The following is a 14,922-nucleotide window of genomic DNA, read 5'->3' as shown; positions in this document are numbered from 1 at the left end:
TTTTGACTGACCTATTCATGTATATCTCTTGAATATCTATAGGTAGATAGATACATTGATATAATTTTATATTAATTAATTATTATATGAGTGGAATTGCTACATCATACAGGTTAGGCATATGCTTGGCTTAGACAGATACTGCCAAAAGTTTTACAAAATAGTTGTAATGAAGTATCCTGCTTCCAGCAGTGTATGAGAGTCTTAGATACTCTGCAACCTCCTCCTTCATAGTCTTTTCTAGTTCCCCGAACATGGATTGAACCCATGCCCTCTGCATCGGCAGGCGGACTCTCAACCACTGGACCACCAGGGAAGCCCCTGGGTAGTCTTTTTAATATTAGCCATTCTGGTGTTAGTATAGATGTAACATGTTATGGTTTTAATTATATTTCCCTAATGACTAATGATGTTGAGTACCTTGTTCATATCCTTATTGGCCATTTGGATATTCTTTTTGTGTAGGTAGTAGCGTTGGGGTGAGGGTTCTAACTGTGCCTGCAGGGGCTGGCATGGTTTGAACTTCCACTGGCACCAGGAGAGGGAGCCCGCAGGGTTTCTTACAGGCCTGTCCAGGTGTGGGGCAATAGGAGAAGAGGGGGAAAAGAGGCTTGAAAGCTGTTAGTGATCAAATATCAGTAATGAAGTTATACTCTTTATTACAGTGTTGCTCAGATCTGTGGTGATAAGATAATAAATCTGAAATAGCCAATACTTACCTTGTTGCCTACACTTGGAACACAAGATAAATAAGTTTGAAAATGAGATACTGATTATCTTAACTCTCTGGTCTGGACCAGGGAACTAGCCTTTAAATGTGGTATGTCCTGCTTGGCTGAGCTGTGACTGTTTTACAGGTGAGAACTAGTGGTAGAATTTCAGAAAAAAAAAATGCAGCCGTGACAGAAGCATGGAGCCTTGACTCCCCAAATAGTAATAAGCTTAAAGAATATGTCTTATGTAAATTATTTCTTCTCAATTCTCAGAGACTGTGGAATAGAGAGGGAAGGCATCATATTATATTTGCTTTTATAAGGAATATAAATGTTAATTAGCTTGCCCATAGTTACTGCTTTCTGGAGCAGTAATTTCAGACAAGGATTTTGAAATACAAAGTCAAAGTGTATTTAAACATTTTAATAATGATTTAATTATTTTAATGTTAAAGTACATGCTGACCATAAGGTGGTTTACAGCCTCATCCCTGGTCATGTGCCTTGAGTCTAAATTTTCTCTGACCTGCCATTAGAGACAAAGTTTAAGAATTACTGCATAAGGGATGCACCTCTTAATAAAACAAGGTCCTAATGTTCCAGAAACAAAAGGAGCCACCTGGAGGGCGCAAAGGGCAGTGGGACTGGCAGGCCCTAACTCACCCCTCTATAATTTGTTGTCTTTCTCTTAGAGTTACTGAATTTTCTCCTCTTTGACAGTGTGTCTGACCCTTAGTTTACTCAGATATGGTTCCTCTCTAGCCAAGGCAAGGACAAAAATCCATTTTACACTTTTCCCCAATTCCATGAGTGGTGCAGCCTAGATTTTGAGGCTTACTTTTTCCATCTATAAAATGGAGACTATAACATCTACTTGTGGGGCCATTATAAATATTTTTAAAGAAATTAAATGCGCATGAAGAAACCTTGCACTATATACCTGATCATTGTGGATGCTCAGTAAGTGTAGCTAATTACTCATTGAATCCATCCATTCTGGAAATTGATATAACTGATATAGACTCCGAGCTTCCTTTAGGCAAGGGTGACTAACCCCCTGGTTTGCTCACTACTGTCCCAGTTTTAGCACTGAAAGTTTAGCATCCCAGGAAACCCCTCCTCAGGACACAAAAAGTCCCAGTTTTGGGTGATGGATGCAGAAGTCTGGGGGAGAATATAGAACCCCACAAGGCTACCTGAAAAATAGGGGCTGAAATCAATACGATTTTTAGTGTCAGATGGATATGGCATAGATTATCTGCCTTCTGTAGTTGCTGTTGCTTATTTTTTTCCCTTACCATTGATGCAGGCAACCATGATTTATGGTTCACAAAACTGGAGCATTCATTGTAACGTCACTCCAAATGATGTGACTTAAATGTCCACCTTAAGTGTGTTGTAATCATGAGCACTAACAGTCTATTTTTCATTTTGCTTGTGGATTAACTATTGGACTTTGTATTGAGATAGTGCTAGTTTAATTTTTGACACTGAATATCATGACCATGTTTTCTAAGAGTTCAGATAATGAAAACAAGAATGATTATCCTACCAGTGCCAGTATGACACAGACATCACTGAAAAAGAAGGCTAAATGACTCATTTTTTTATTGAAATATAGTTGATTTACGATGTTGTGCCAGTCTCTGCTGTTCAGCAAAGTGACTCAGTTATACACATACATACATTCTCTTTTTTAATATTCTTTCCCATTATGGTTTATCCCAGTAGATTGGATATAGTTCCCTATGCTATACAAGAGGACCTTGTTGTTTATCCATTCTAGATGTAATAGTTTGCATCTACTAACTCCCAGTCCATCCCTCTCCCTCTCCTCTTCCCCCTTGGCAACCACAAGTCTGTTCTCTATGTCTGTGAGTCTATTTCTATTTTGTAGATAGGTTCATTTGTGGCATATTTTAGATTCCACATATAAGTGATATCATATGGTGTTTGTCTTTCTCTTTCTTAGTATGATAATAACTAGTTGTATCCATGTTGCTGCAAATGGCATTCTTTCTTTCTTTTTTATGGCGGAGTAGTATTCCATTGTATATATGTACCACATCTTCTTTATCCATTCATCTGTTGATGGACATTTAGGTTGTTTCCATGTCTTGGCTATTGTGAATAGTGCTGCTATGAACATAGGGATGCATGTATCTTTTTGAATTAGAGTTTTGTCCAGGTGTATGCCCAGGAGTGGGATTGCTGGATCATATGGTAATTCCATTTTGAGTTTTCCGAGGAACCCCCCTACTGTTTTTCATAGTGGCTGCACCAACTCACATTCCCACCAACAGTGTAGGAGGGTTCCCTTTTCTCCACGCCCTTTCCAGCATTTGTTATTTGTAGACTTTGTAATAATGACTGACGTGGAGCCTCTTTTCCTGTGTGCACTGGCCATCTGTATGTCTTCTCTGGAGAAATGTCGATTAATGTCTTCTGCCCCTTCTGCCCATTTTTCGGTTGGGTTGGGTTTTTTTGGGTTTTTTTTTTTGAGTTGTATGAGCTGTTTGTATATTTTAGAGATTAAGCTCTTGTCAGTTGCATCATTTGCAAATATTTTCTCCTATTCCATATGTTGTCATTTCATTGGTTTCCTTTGTTGTGCAAAAGCTTGTAAGTTTGATTAGGTCCTTTTTTTTTTTTTTTTTTGTGGGCTTCTCACTGTTGTGCCCTCTCCCGTTGTGGAGCACAGGCTCCGGACGTGCAAGCTCAGCAGCCATGGCTCACGGGCCCAGCCGCTCTGCGGCATGTGGGATCTTCCCGGACCGGACACGAACCCGTGTCCCCTGCATCGGCAGGCGGACCCTCAGCCACTGCACCACCAGGGAAGCCCAGGTCCCATTTTTTTTATGTTTGTTTTTATTTCTATTGCCTTGGGAGACTGACCTAAGAAAACATTGGTACGATTTATGTCAGAGAATGTTTTGCCTATACTCTCTTCTAGGAGTTTCATGGTGTTGTGTCTTATGTTTAAGTCTTTAAGCCAATTTGAGTTTATTTTTGTGCATGGTGTGAGGGTGTGTTCTAATGTCATTGATTTACATGCAGCTGTCCAACTTTCCCAGCACCACTTGCTGAAGAGACTTTTTCCCCTTTTATATTCTTGCCTCCTGTATCGAAGATTAATTGACCGTAGGTGTGTGGGTTTATTTCTGGGCTCTCTATTCTATTCCATTGCTAAATGACTTATTTTAATGACAGATTGAAGGACGTGTACATCTGGATTAGGGCAGTGAATAACCAAACAGAGCATACTGCACACTGTGGAGAAAAGTTCTGGACACTGGAAGTCCAAGATCAAGGTGCCAGCAGGGTTGGTGACTGGTGAGGCCTCTCTCCATGGGTTGCAGACGGCTGCTCAAATGACCTCTTCTTTGTGAGCATGTGGAGAGAAAGAGAAACCAAGCTCTCTGGAGTCTTTTCTTATAAAGACACTAATCCTAATGGACCAGGGCCCCACCTATGACCTCATTTAATCTTAATTACTTCCTTAGAGGCTCCATCTCCAAATACAGCCACACTGGGGGGTTAGGGCTTCAACATATGAATTTTGGGGTTGGGGGCACATTCAGTTTGTAACAATGTCCTTCTTTAATTTGGAAATATATTAATGAGAGTGGAGAAAAGTATTATAGCAAAACAATTTATATGCTCTTTCTCCAAAGCTGTTTGATGATCTTTGAAGAGGCCACAAAGTCTGAAAAAGGATGAACTGAGTACATCTGAGTCATTAGATGTTATGGATAGGTTGCAACAAAAACTCATACAAGCAAAAAATGACTTGATATTTGGAAGTAAGACTGCTTTAGAACTCCGAAAACGTGTCACCAGAAAAGGGTAGCCAGTTTAAACAGGACTTTCTCAATTAATTAAAAAAAAATTTTTTTTAATTGAAGTATAGTTGATTTACAATGTTTCAGGTGTACATCAAAGTGGTTCGTATACATATAGATAGATAGATAGATAGATACTTGTATTCTTTTTCAGATTCTCTTCCATTATAGGTTATTACAAGATATTGAACGTAGCTCCCTGTGCTATACAGTAGGTCCCTCTAGATGGTTATCTATTTTATGTATAGTAGTGTGTATCCATTAATCCCAACTTATTTATTAAAACTGTAACTGATTTAGAATTTAATTTTACAACTTCAGATTATCTCTGTGCTTTAAACTATTTTCCCTGAGAAAGAGAGGTTTAACTTATGATGACATCCAACATGCTTCAGAGTGTTTAAAAATGATGGACATTTCAGACATAGATAGCCCATCTGATGAATTTACAGATGCAAAGTAACTGACTGACAAACAGCTGCTCTACCAAAACAAACCTGTAGATACAAAGTAGATGGACATTTTTGGAGAGCTGGAAACTAATTCCTATAAGTTTATAAGCCTGCTGTTGCAGGTTCATAAGATAAACCTAGTAAGTAGAATCCTGTTTCCCATGGTCAAATGCCTTTGTTGAGAGGATATTTAGCTTGATGTTATCACACTGGACTGATGCTAGGAATCAATGAAACATACACTTGATAAGAGCACAGCTACAGGTCAAAGTAAAGTTTATCTTTGACAGGAGAGTAAAAATATCCTACTATAGTATGGGATACAAGGAAGCATATTGTTATTTTTTATTTTTTTAATTTTTTTGCGGTACGCGGGCCTCTCACTGTTGTGGCCTCTCCCGTTGCGGAGCACAGGCTCCGGACACGCAGGCTCAGCGGCCATGGCTCACGGGCCCAGCCACTCCGCGGCATGTGGGATCTTCCCAGACCGGGGCACGAACCCGTGTCCCCTGCATCGGCAGGCGGATTCTCAACCACTGCGCCACCAGGGAAGCCCATGTGTCTTTTTGAAATAGGATTTTCTGTGGATATACTCCCAGGAGTGGGGCTGCCGGATCATTTGGTAGCTCTAGTTTTAGTTTTTTAAGGAACCTCCATACTGTTCTTCACAGTGGCTCTTAACCAATTTCCATTCTCACCAAAAGCGAGGAGGGTTCCCTTTTTCCACACCCTCTCCAACATTTACTGTTTGTAGACATTTTGATGATGGCCATTCTGACTGGTGCGATGTGATAGCTCGTTGTCATTTTCATTTGCATTTCTCTGATAATTAGCCACGTTGAGCATCTTTTCATGTGCTTTTATTTTTTTCCCCTTAAACAGTGTGAGTAAAAGTTATCTCTTGAAATGGGCTTCTGGAAAGTCTTCCCATTTTTGAATTCTTCTTCGATGACCTACCCCAGCACGTTACTTGAGGGCAGGTATCACCTAACGCCCCTCAGGCCTTGTGAACATTAAGTACCCAGCAGCAGCAGGTTTATAGCTGTTGTTACAGGAAGCGGCCACAAGGCGGCAGGATTTCTTCATGCTCCAGTGTGGTGACTCAGGCAACCAGAGCCTTAGGGAAAGTTGTGTTCCTGGCTTGTAAAAGAGAGGGGAGTGTGCCAGCACAAGGACTCAAGGGCTTGTGCCTCATTCCTTTTTCCCCCTTACCCTGGCAGATGCCAACCCCTGCATAACCACTCTGCTGAGGGTGCTGTCGTCCGTACATGGGGCTACTCTAAGGAAGGAGGCTGGAGGTGGGGACCTTACCACTAGGGGACCTGGCGACCAGGTCCCTTGTTAACGCTCTTTGAGCCCAGAGGGTCCACCATCTTTGGGGTGCAGTAGGCTTGGCTTAGGTGTAGGAGGGCCTGCCTGGATCTGGTGATCGTAGTCCCATCTAGAGGGGACGGGGCACTCTGAGTCCGGGCAGGGCTCCTTTGTTGGCACGTCCTCCCCGCTGGCTCCCTCAGCACCAGCGTACTCCAGCCATGGGACCCAAGGCTGCTCAGGCTCCAGGGATGTGACACCAGCCCAGGTCACTAGGCCTGAGGGTAACAGAGTAGGCATTTCTTTCCTTACTTTTTTTTGTGTTGTTTTTCATTTAACTTTTACTTTAACTTGGAGTAGACTTGATTTACAATGTTGTTTTTGTTTTAGGTGTACAGCAACTTGATGCAGTCATAGATATCCATATGTCTATTGTTTTTCAAATTCTTTCCCCATTTAGGTTATTACAGAGTGCTGAGTAGAGTTCCCTGTTCTGTATAGTAGGTCCCTGTTGATGATCTATTTTATATGTGTGTGTGTGTGTGTGTGTGTGTGTGTGTTAATGCCAACCTCCTAATTTATCCCCCCTGCCCACCTTTCCCCTTTGGTAAACATAAATGTCTTTTTGAAGTCTGCCAGCCTGTTTCTGTTTTGTCAAGTTGTCATTTGTATCAATTTTTACATTCCACCTATAAGTGTTATCCTATGATATTTGTCTTTGTCTGACTGTGTTCACTTAGTTTGATCACCTCTACATCCATCCATTTTGTTGCAGATGGCATTATTTCATTTTTTTAATGGCTGCATCATATTTCATACATATGTACACCACATCTTCTTGAGCACCTAACATGAGCCAAGTATTATTGTGTGGAGTTTATATTCTTTATCTCAATGGTATAATAGCTCTCTGTAGTAAGGGGTTATTATTGTCACAATTTTTTTCCCCATAAACAAATAAATAAATAAGTTTATTTATTTATTTAGTTAGTTAGTTAGCCTGTGTTGGGTCTTCGTTCCTGCACGTGGGCTTTCTCTAGCTGCGGCGAGTGGGGCCTACTCCTCGTTGCGGTGCACAGGCTTCTCATTGCGGTGGCTCCTCTTGCTGCGGAGCACAGGCTCTAGGTGCGCAGGCTTCAGTAGTTGTGGCTCGAGGGCTCAGTAGTTGTGGCTCACGGGCTCTAGAGCTCAGACTCAGTAGTCGTGTCGCACAGGCTTAGTTGCTCTGGAGCATGTGGGATCTTGCCGTGTCCCCTGCATTGGCAGGCGGATTCTTAACCACTGCGCCACCAGGGAAGTCCTAGTGTCAGAATTTTACACATGAATACGTGGGGGTATACTGAGAGGTTTGAATTCAAATTCAGTGAGTATGTCTCCACGTGTGACCATGGTTGCACCACTTTCGTTTTTCATCTACCCCTATTGCTGTTTTGTGCCCCACTCTAGGTTCTTGAGGTAGGTATCCCAGGCTTCTCTCTCTTCACTACTCCTGGCCCTGCCGCTGAAAGACCTCCCGTGACCTGGCTCCATACACGGAGCCTGGAAGGGCCAGTCGCAGCCTCTGTCTTCCCTTCCATACTCAGAGCTGAAGATCTTACTCAGAGGCCTTACTGGTGAGGAGTCAGACACTTACAGAAAATAATAGGAACAAAAGACAGAAAAGTTGGGGAAAGCAACTTTAGAATTTATCAGAGCCTGGCGATGGGGAAGAAGGCTAGAGAACCATGCTGGCTGGCAATCGATGTTACCTAAACGAGTGTGTATGTGAAGATCTGATCGTTTATGTAGCAGAGCCAACTGTTGAGATAGGCATGTATGACAAGAAGCTGATAGCTGCTTGGACTTGCTAAAAATTGAATTAATTTTAAGCAATACAGTGTTTAGTGAGGAGAAGTGGCTATGCCTCAGTATATTTCCAATGCCAAGAATATGCTGGTACCTAATTAGGCACCTGAGTCTTGTGCCACCCTGTGATAGAATCTGCATTGCATGCCATCCATGCCAGGAGAACCAACCACCAGTCCAGCAACTGGAATGGATGAGAAGCCCTCAAATGGACACTATAAGGTGGAGGGTTATTGAGATAATACCTGAAACAATGTCCTGAGAGCACCACGTTGCTGGATTTGACTTTAATAAAGCTTTTGCTCCAGGCATATTGATACCTGAGAAAAGCCTGTGTAATTATAACAAAATTAGAAGTTTATTTTTTCTTTATTGAGTGTTGTAGTACAATGGGAACTGACACAGCAAAATTTGTTAACATTGCTAGAAAGTGGGTTACGTCCTTCTAAATTCCACTGCATCTACCAACTTGTAGGCAATAGGGATATGGTATGACCAATTCAAATTTTATATTTTAAAATGCCACTCAGAAATGTTTAACTTAATATGATGATTTGAGCACAGACATCCAACTCTCTAATTCCCCATCCTTGTGACTGATCTTGTCCTGAAAAGAATACAAAAGAGAAGAGAACAAATAATACTACCTTTTGCCTCAATTCTTAAGGACTTTTCTTCATTCTTAAAGACTTGTGTAGATGGATGTGAATTGATCGTGAGGGATGACTCAAAGCCTTTTCTGAGAAAGTTTCTGTTTCTTAGGCAGCAAGTAGAGGAGATTTGAGCAAGGTTTTATTAATGTCCCTGAGTTTGGAGGAGCTAGGAGGGCATACTGAGTGACTGTTGAGGGACCAGATGAGAATGTCAGTATTTGTTGCAATAGCTCAGTAGTAATAGAAGCTCTATTAAACAAAGCCAAAGATGGACAGGTCTTCTCTCTGACTATCCTATTCTGAAGAATGGGACAAAGAAGGAAAGTACACACAACATGGCCAGATCACAGGGCTTCTCGGTCAAAGAGAAAACTGATAAAGCCAGTACCTGGTGGGTTGGCCTCATCAAATGTGAGAGACACTCTGTAGGTTCCCCTCAATTCCTGAATTCTGGTCGATCTTTATTTTTTTTGCGGTACGCGGGCCTCTCACTGTCGTGGCCTCTCCCGTTGCGGAGCACAGGCTCCGGACGCACAGGCTCAGCGGCCATGGTTCACGGGCCCAGCCGCTCTGCGGCATGTGGGATCTTCCCGGACCGGGGCACGAACCCGTGTCCCCTGCATCGGCAGGCGGACTCTCAACCACTGCGCCACCAGGGAAGCCCTCTGGTCAATCTTCGAATGGAAAAGTTGACTTGTATCAAACAGTCCTGGAGTTTACTGTCTGTGGGGAGGACCGCTCACATGGGCAATGAGCTCATATTGTCATTCACCAAAGAGTCACTTATTCTCTCTGTGGGAGGGTTATTCTTTTTTTTTTTTTTTTTTTAACAGTTCACTGATTTTGTTCGATGAACAAACATGTCCATATAATCAATGAAAACCATAGGATATATAAAATAATTTAAGAAATGTTGGGAATTAGCAGCACCATCTGTTATTGACATAGCAAGAAAAACTTCACATATTTTATGCAAACACTAGAAGAGGATATAACTACTTTTAAGACCCACTAATGCCACTGAATGTCCAGGATGATTGAGAAGGGCATCTTTTTAGGCAAACCTACCTCCTTCTACTTCAAAGATTTGGTGAGCAAATCTGATGATTAATGTTTAGAAAAAATGCTACTGAAAGAAATAAGAGATACTGCATAGTATTTTAATTAGGACAAGGAGACTAAAACCCAGCTGCTTTTGCATGGCTCAACACTTCTGCTTCTATGAAAAATTTAGTTCTGAATTATGAAATCAGAAATAAAGAATAATTTTTAAAAGACACTAGTTGTCTCTAAGAAACATTAAGTGGAACACAGGTCACTATGAAAATACATCACTTTTCCAGTTTGCTTCATAATTTACTTTAAAAAGTTGTGTAGCTTTCATCACACGTGACTTATACAAATGTCTTAATAAGCATTTTTAAAAGTTTAAATGTATTTCTAAAATCGAATAGATTCTTTTGATCTTTTTTTAAACCTTTAGCCCTGTTGTTACATTTACTGTGTATCAGTGTAAGAGACTGAGTTTGTGTGAAGGATACAAATTTACACACATTTTATAGCAACTTATACCCTAACATCTACAAAATTCACAGGTATAATACAAGCAAGTACAAGGCCAGGATAAAACTGTTGAATTCCAAAAAGTCAAACTGTATACTATTTTTATTTTGTCCCCTTAAAAAAAGTTCAGCTTCGGCACCAAATTCATAAAGCCCTCTTAGAAGTCTGGAAAAAAAAAATTCCAGATATATTTCAGCAAACACAAACAGTTTTTCTGTGCTGGTGAAGTAAAGGATTTCCCATTTTCTTCTGGCCCCTAAGTCTGCATCACATGGTAAGTTTAACAGAGTTCTTTCGCCGTGAGTTTGTGGGGAGGCTTGCAGGCTGAGCACCGCTGCTTCAACTTAAACCATTTCGTCTATGCTTCTTCACAAGAGGGCCAGAGTTGGATTCTTCTAATGTCCTTTTGAAGTTTGTTGGAGGGGTTCTTTCAACTTCTTGAGCTTTCATTTGACCTGGGATCGACATCTCTAAGTTTTTTTGGTCCATGATGGTGTTTGTTGAATTGGTAGGCACAAGGCCAACTGACAGGCTATTATTCAAAGAAGCATGTATCCTTAAAGTCAGGGCTTTAGTGCAATTTTCTTCAAGTGGCTCTGGATCTTTTGAGGATATGACTGCAGCCTGGACATTCCCTCGAGCTATCTCAGCTGCGACTTCTAAATAATTCTCTGAGAAGGCATTACTACGAACAAGAGCAGGTATGTGGTCCTTAGAGTTCAGCCTTGGCCATGGGTCCTCCTCCAGTGACTTGACTGGTGGTGTAGAACATGGAGAAGGAGTCATCACGCAGGTTTCTTGACTATTATAGGAAGGGCTATCGGTCAGGTTCAGGTAGAGCTCGTCTCCATTGGTGAAATCTCCCTGAGTGCCCACTCCTGGAGAGATGCAGATTACTATGGCACTAGTATTATCCGCTCGAAGCCTACGCTGCCTCCAGCGGCCTAGAGCTCGATTCACAAGCATTTTGGCACAAGACTGTCCATGCTCACCCATCAGGTATTTTATCTCCTCTTGGTCCTGGCACATTGAGATGGCATCTTGAGGTGGAATCATATTCCAAAGACCATCACTCCCCAAGATAATATACTTGTGCTTCTGGGGATCAAGAGTGTGGACACTTGTGTCTGGTTCAGGTGACACCACAAACTCACCACTGAAGAAATCATAGCTCCAGAAATCACCAAGTGCTCTTGCTACTGCCAGAAATGGAATCTGGTCAATGACTGTGCTCCTTCTCACAGGTCCACTGTGAGTGAGCCGAGGTCGTTTCCAAACTACACGATTCACCCCAGACTTGTTCATCACGCTCCCCCCAAGTGCTTCAATTCGTTCTCTTTCCTTGGGAAGTTCTGGCTTATGGTCCTGTGTCACCTCCACCGCTCTGACAAAATCATCCTTTGGGTCATCCTGAATTCCAAGAACCACCCCTGAGTCACCCACATGAGCTACATACATCTTCAGGCCCCGTATGATGACCACACTGGCAGTTGTCCCTGACGTGCTGGGAAGACCTTTCATAGTCTTTGGCCATTCTGCCAGTTTCTTCCACATGGCGAGATGACAAGCGAGGAAGCCTTTGCGGATGGCAGCGCACACCTTCGCCGGCTCGGAAGAGGTGAAGCCCTTCTGCTTCTTGATGAAACCCCACAAGTGCTCCCGGGCAAACTGTGCCGCCTCCCGCCCGCCGTGCCCGTCGCACACGGCGAAAAAGGCCACTGAGGAACGACGGCGACAGCAGCAGCCGGGAGCCGGCGAGGCCCCGGCGTCCGGCGGCGCGTCGCAAGCCTCTCGGGCTGCCACCGCCGGGCCTTTCCCCGAGATTTCGCCGCCAGGAAAAGCCAGCGGTGACCGCTGCGGAGGCAACGGCTGAGAGAGAGACCGCCGCGGCGAGGGTTCTTCTTCAGCCGTGGGCTCGGGCTCCACCACGATCTGAGTAACGTCCTCCATGTGCTTCCTCCCGCCCTGGTCTGAGAAGACGCTCACTCCCAGGGAGTACAGCCCCGCCATGGCAGGCTGGCCGAGATCCCGCCGGTCCCACGCAGCCCGCCGAATGCGGCAGCGGGATGCACACTCTGCGCTCGCCGGCCAACTATTGTTTATCTTCGACTACGTCGAGAAGGGGGAGGGAGCGGTCCCGGGAGGGGGAGGGGCGCGCACGAGGTCGAGACTTGTCCGCCAGAGCTGGGCAGAAGCGCCAGGGGGAAAGGAGCCGACCAGCTGCGTCTTCGCAGTGCGCCTCCCGGGAGGGTTACTCTTCACACTCTGTTGAAGTCAGGCTTGGCCATGAGACTTGTTTTGGCCAATGCAAAGTGACCCTGACCCAGCCTCATGCACAGCATCCCGTTCCCTTTGAGTAGAACGCCTCCCCTTCCCGAGTTGCCTACTTAGAGAGCTGCTACTCATCCCAAACAGTCAGCTGGCTCAGAAGCCTTAGCCCACCTATTCAGGCAGCCTGCTCATTCCTTTGTGGTAGCTCTGGTCATATTATTCACTTCCACACCTTCTCTCTCCCACCTGGAGATCCTTGTGGGCAGAGGATAATGTTCTAGTCATCTTTGTCACCCTGGCACCTTATACAGTTCATGGCACATAGGAGATACTTAATAAATCTTGGATCAAGTGAGTGAGTGAAATGATTTCTGCAATCAGTAGTTACAGCATATATTGGACAGTTCAAGCACGTCAACATTCATTTATTCGGCAGACATTTATTAAGCTCATTCTTTGTGCCAAGCATCGTGATAGGTGCCAAGATTACATTTGTGAATAAGTTAGTCCTGGCATCTGTCCTCATATTGCTTAGGAAACCTACGAGAAGATAGACAGCCATATACAGTGGAAGGCAGGAGTCTGGCAAGAAATACAGTTTCATGAATCCCACCCACATTGAAAGATCAGAGAGCAGAATATAGGAGTGGGGTGGGGGACTTCCCTGGTGGTGCAGTGGTTAAGAATCCGCCTGCCGTTGCAGGGGACACAGGTTCGAGCCCTGGTCCAGGAAGATCCAACATGCTGCGGAGCAACTCAGTCCGTGTGCCACAACTACTGAGCCTGCGCTCTAGAGCCCTCAAGCCACAACTACTGAGCCCACGAGCCACAACTACTGAGCCTGCGTGCCACGACTACTGAAGCCTGCACGCCTAGAGCCTGTGCTCCACAACAAGAGAGGCCACTGCAGTGAGAAGCCCGCGCACCGCAATGAAGAGTAGCCCCCGCTCGCTGCAACTAGAGAAAGCCCACGCGCAGCAACAAAGACCCAGCGCGGCCATAAATAAATTTATTTTTATTTTTTAAAAAGGGCCTTCCCTGGTGGCGCAGTGGTTGAGAGTCCGCCTGCCGATGCAGGGGACACGGGTTCGTGCCCCGGTCTGGGAAGATCCCACATGCCGCGGAGTGGCTAGGCCCGTGAGCCATGGCCACTGAGCCTGCGCGTCCGGAGCCTGTGCTCAGCAACGGGAGAGGCCACAACAGTGAGAGGCCCGCGTACCGCAAAAAAAAAAAAAAGGAGTGAGGTGGGGCTTGCTCAGGTTAAGATCTGTACAATGCCTATGGCAAGAGGTTGTTGAATTAATGCCTGTTATGAAGCTAGGAGGCCCTAGAGGCACAGTGGGCTCAGACCACAGATCTTGGTGAGGAACAGATTATGGGAACAACTGTACTCATTTTCCTGAATGTGTCTTAGTCCTCTCTCCACCCTTGTGAAGCCAGGACATGATACAGCAGTTAGGAAAAACCCCAGGCTGAATCAAAGCACAGAACAGCTTCCATATGGAATGTTGGCCACGCAGGGGTGCTATTTACTTCTTCAAATCCTCATTATTTAACACATTTCTCTTATACTCCTGATTCTGGGACTAGCCTAGGTGGTCTCTGTCAAACCCCACCTGCCAGCCTTGAAGTTCAGCACACTTCCTCATTTTTATGCCTTCTGAGGGGATTGCTGTCTGTGACTGGGGAGAGCAATTCAGGATACACATTACTATGCGTTCTCGGAATTCATCCTCAGGTCTTAAATGGTGTGATCAGCTGGACAGTGTCTCCTGACCTTGAGAAGGAGCGATTGGCATTAGGAAGCACGCTGAGCTGATGCTGCCCTGCCCTTAGTCTCTAGACTGCTGCTTGGTTCCAGGAACGAGGTAAGAGAATCATCATAGCTTTTCTGAGGGCTCTGTGAGCAAGGCCTTGATGAGGCTGGAAGAGAAGACAGCTGTCGTTTGATGAGCACCCATTAGGTATTAAGTTCCTTCCATTCATTGTCTATGTAAAACTTTCTAATAAACTTCATGAGGTAGGCATTATACCCCCATTTTATAGATGAGGAAACTGAGGCTGGATGGGTACATTATTTGTCCAAGGTTATACAGCCCAAAGTGGTGAAATTCGGTTTTAAAACCAGGTCTGTCTCTCTCCGCAGCTCCAAATTCTCTTTCTTCATGTGATTTGCAAGATAGAGCCCCTGCCCTTGTAGCATTTGTAACTTGCTTAAGGAGACAAGATTCCTGAAAGTATGTTTAATAAAAAGAGGTGACAGCAACTCAAA

General features: G+C 44.2%; 1 protein-coding gene across 1 annotated transcript; it reads right to left on the bottom strand.

Moving 5' to 3' along the window:
* Positions 1-8,482: 8,482 nt before the first annotated feature.
* On the bottom strand, positions 8,483-12,811 carry LOC309797729 (protein phosphatase 1D-like). The gene has a single exon (XM_082646165.1). It carries the CDS (start codon positions 12,387-12,389, stop codon positions 10,719-10,721), a length of 1,671 nt encoding a protein of 556 aa, XP_082502291.1. The 5' UTR covers positions 12,390-12,811; the 3' UTR covers positions 8,483-10,718.
* Between the last annotated feature and the right edge of the window lie 2,111 nt (positions 12,812-14,922).

Source organism: Mesoplodon mirus, assembly GCF_964341445.2.
Source record: "Mesoplodon mirus genome assembly, contig: HAP1_SCAFFOLD_928, whole genome shotgun sequence".
Taxonomy (NCBI): Eukaryota; Metazoa; Chordata; class Mammalia; order Artiodactyla; family Ziphiidae; genus Mesoplodon; species Mesoplodon mirus.
This window is presented reverse-complemented; position numbering and strand designations above follow the sequence as displayed.

Excerpts from the sequence above, each read along its gene's own strand:
- LOC309797729 (XM_082646165.1), bottom strand. The coding sequence starts at position 12,389 with ATGGCGGGGCTGTACTCCCTGGGAGTGAGCGTCTTCTCAGACCAGGGC.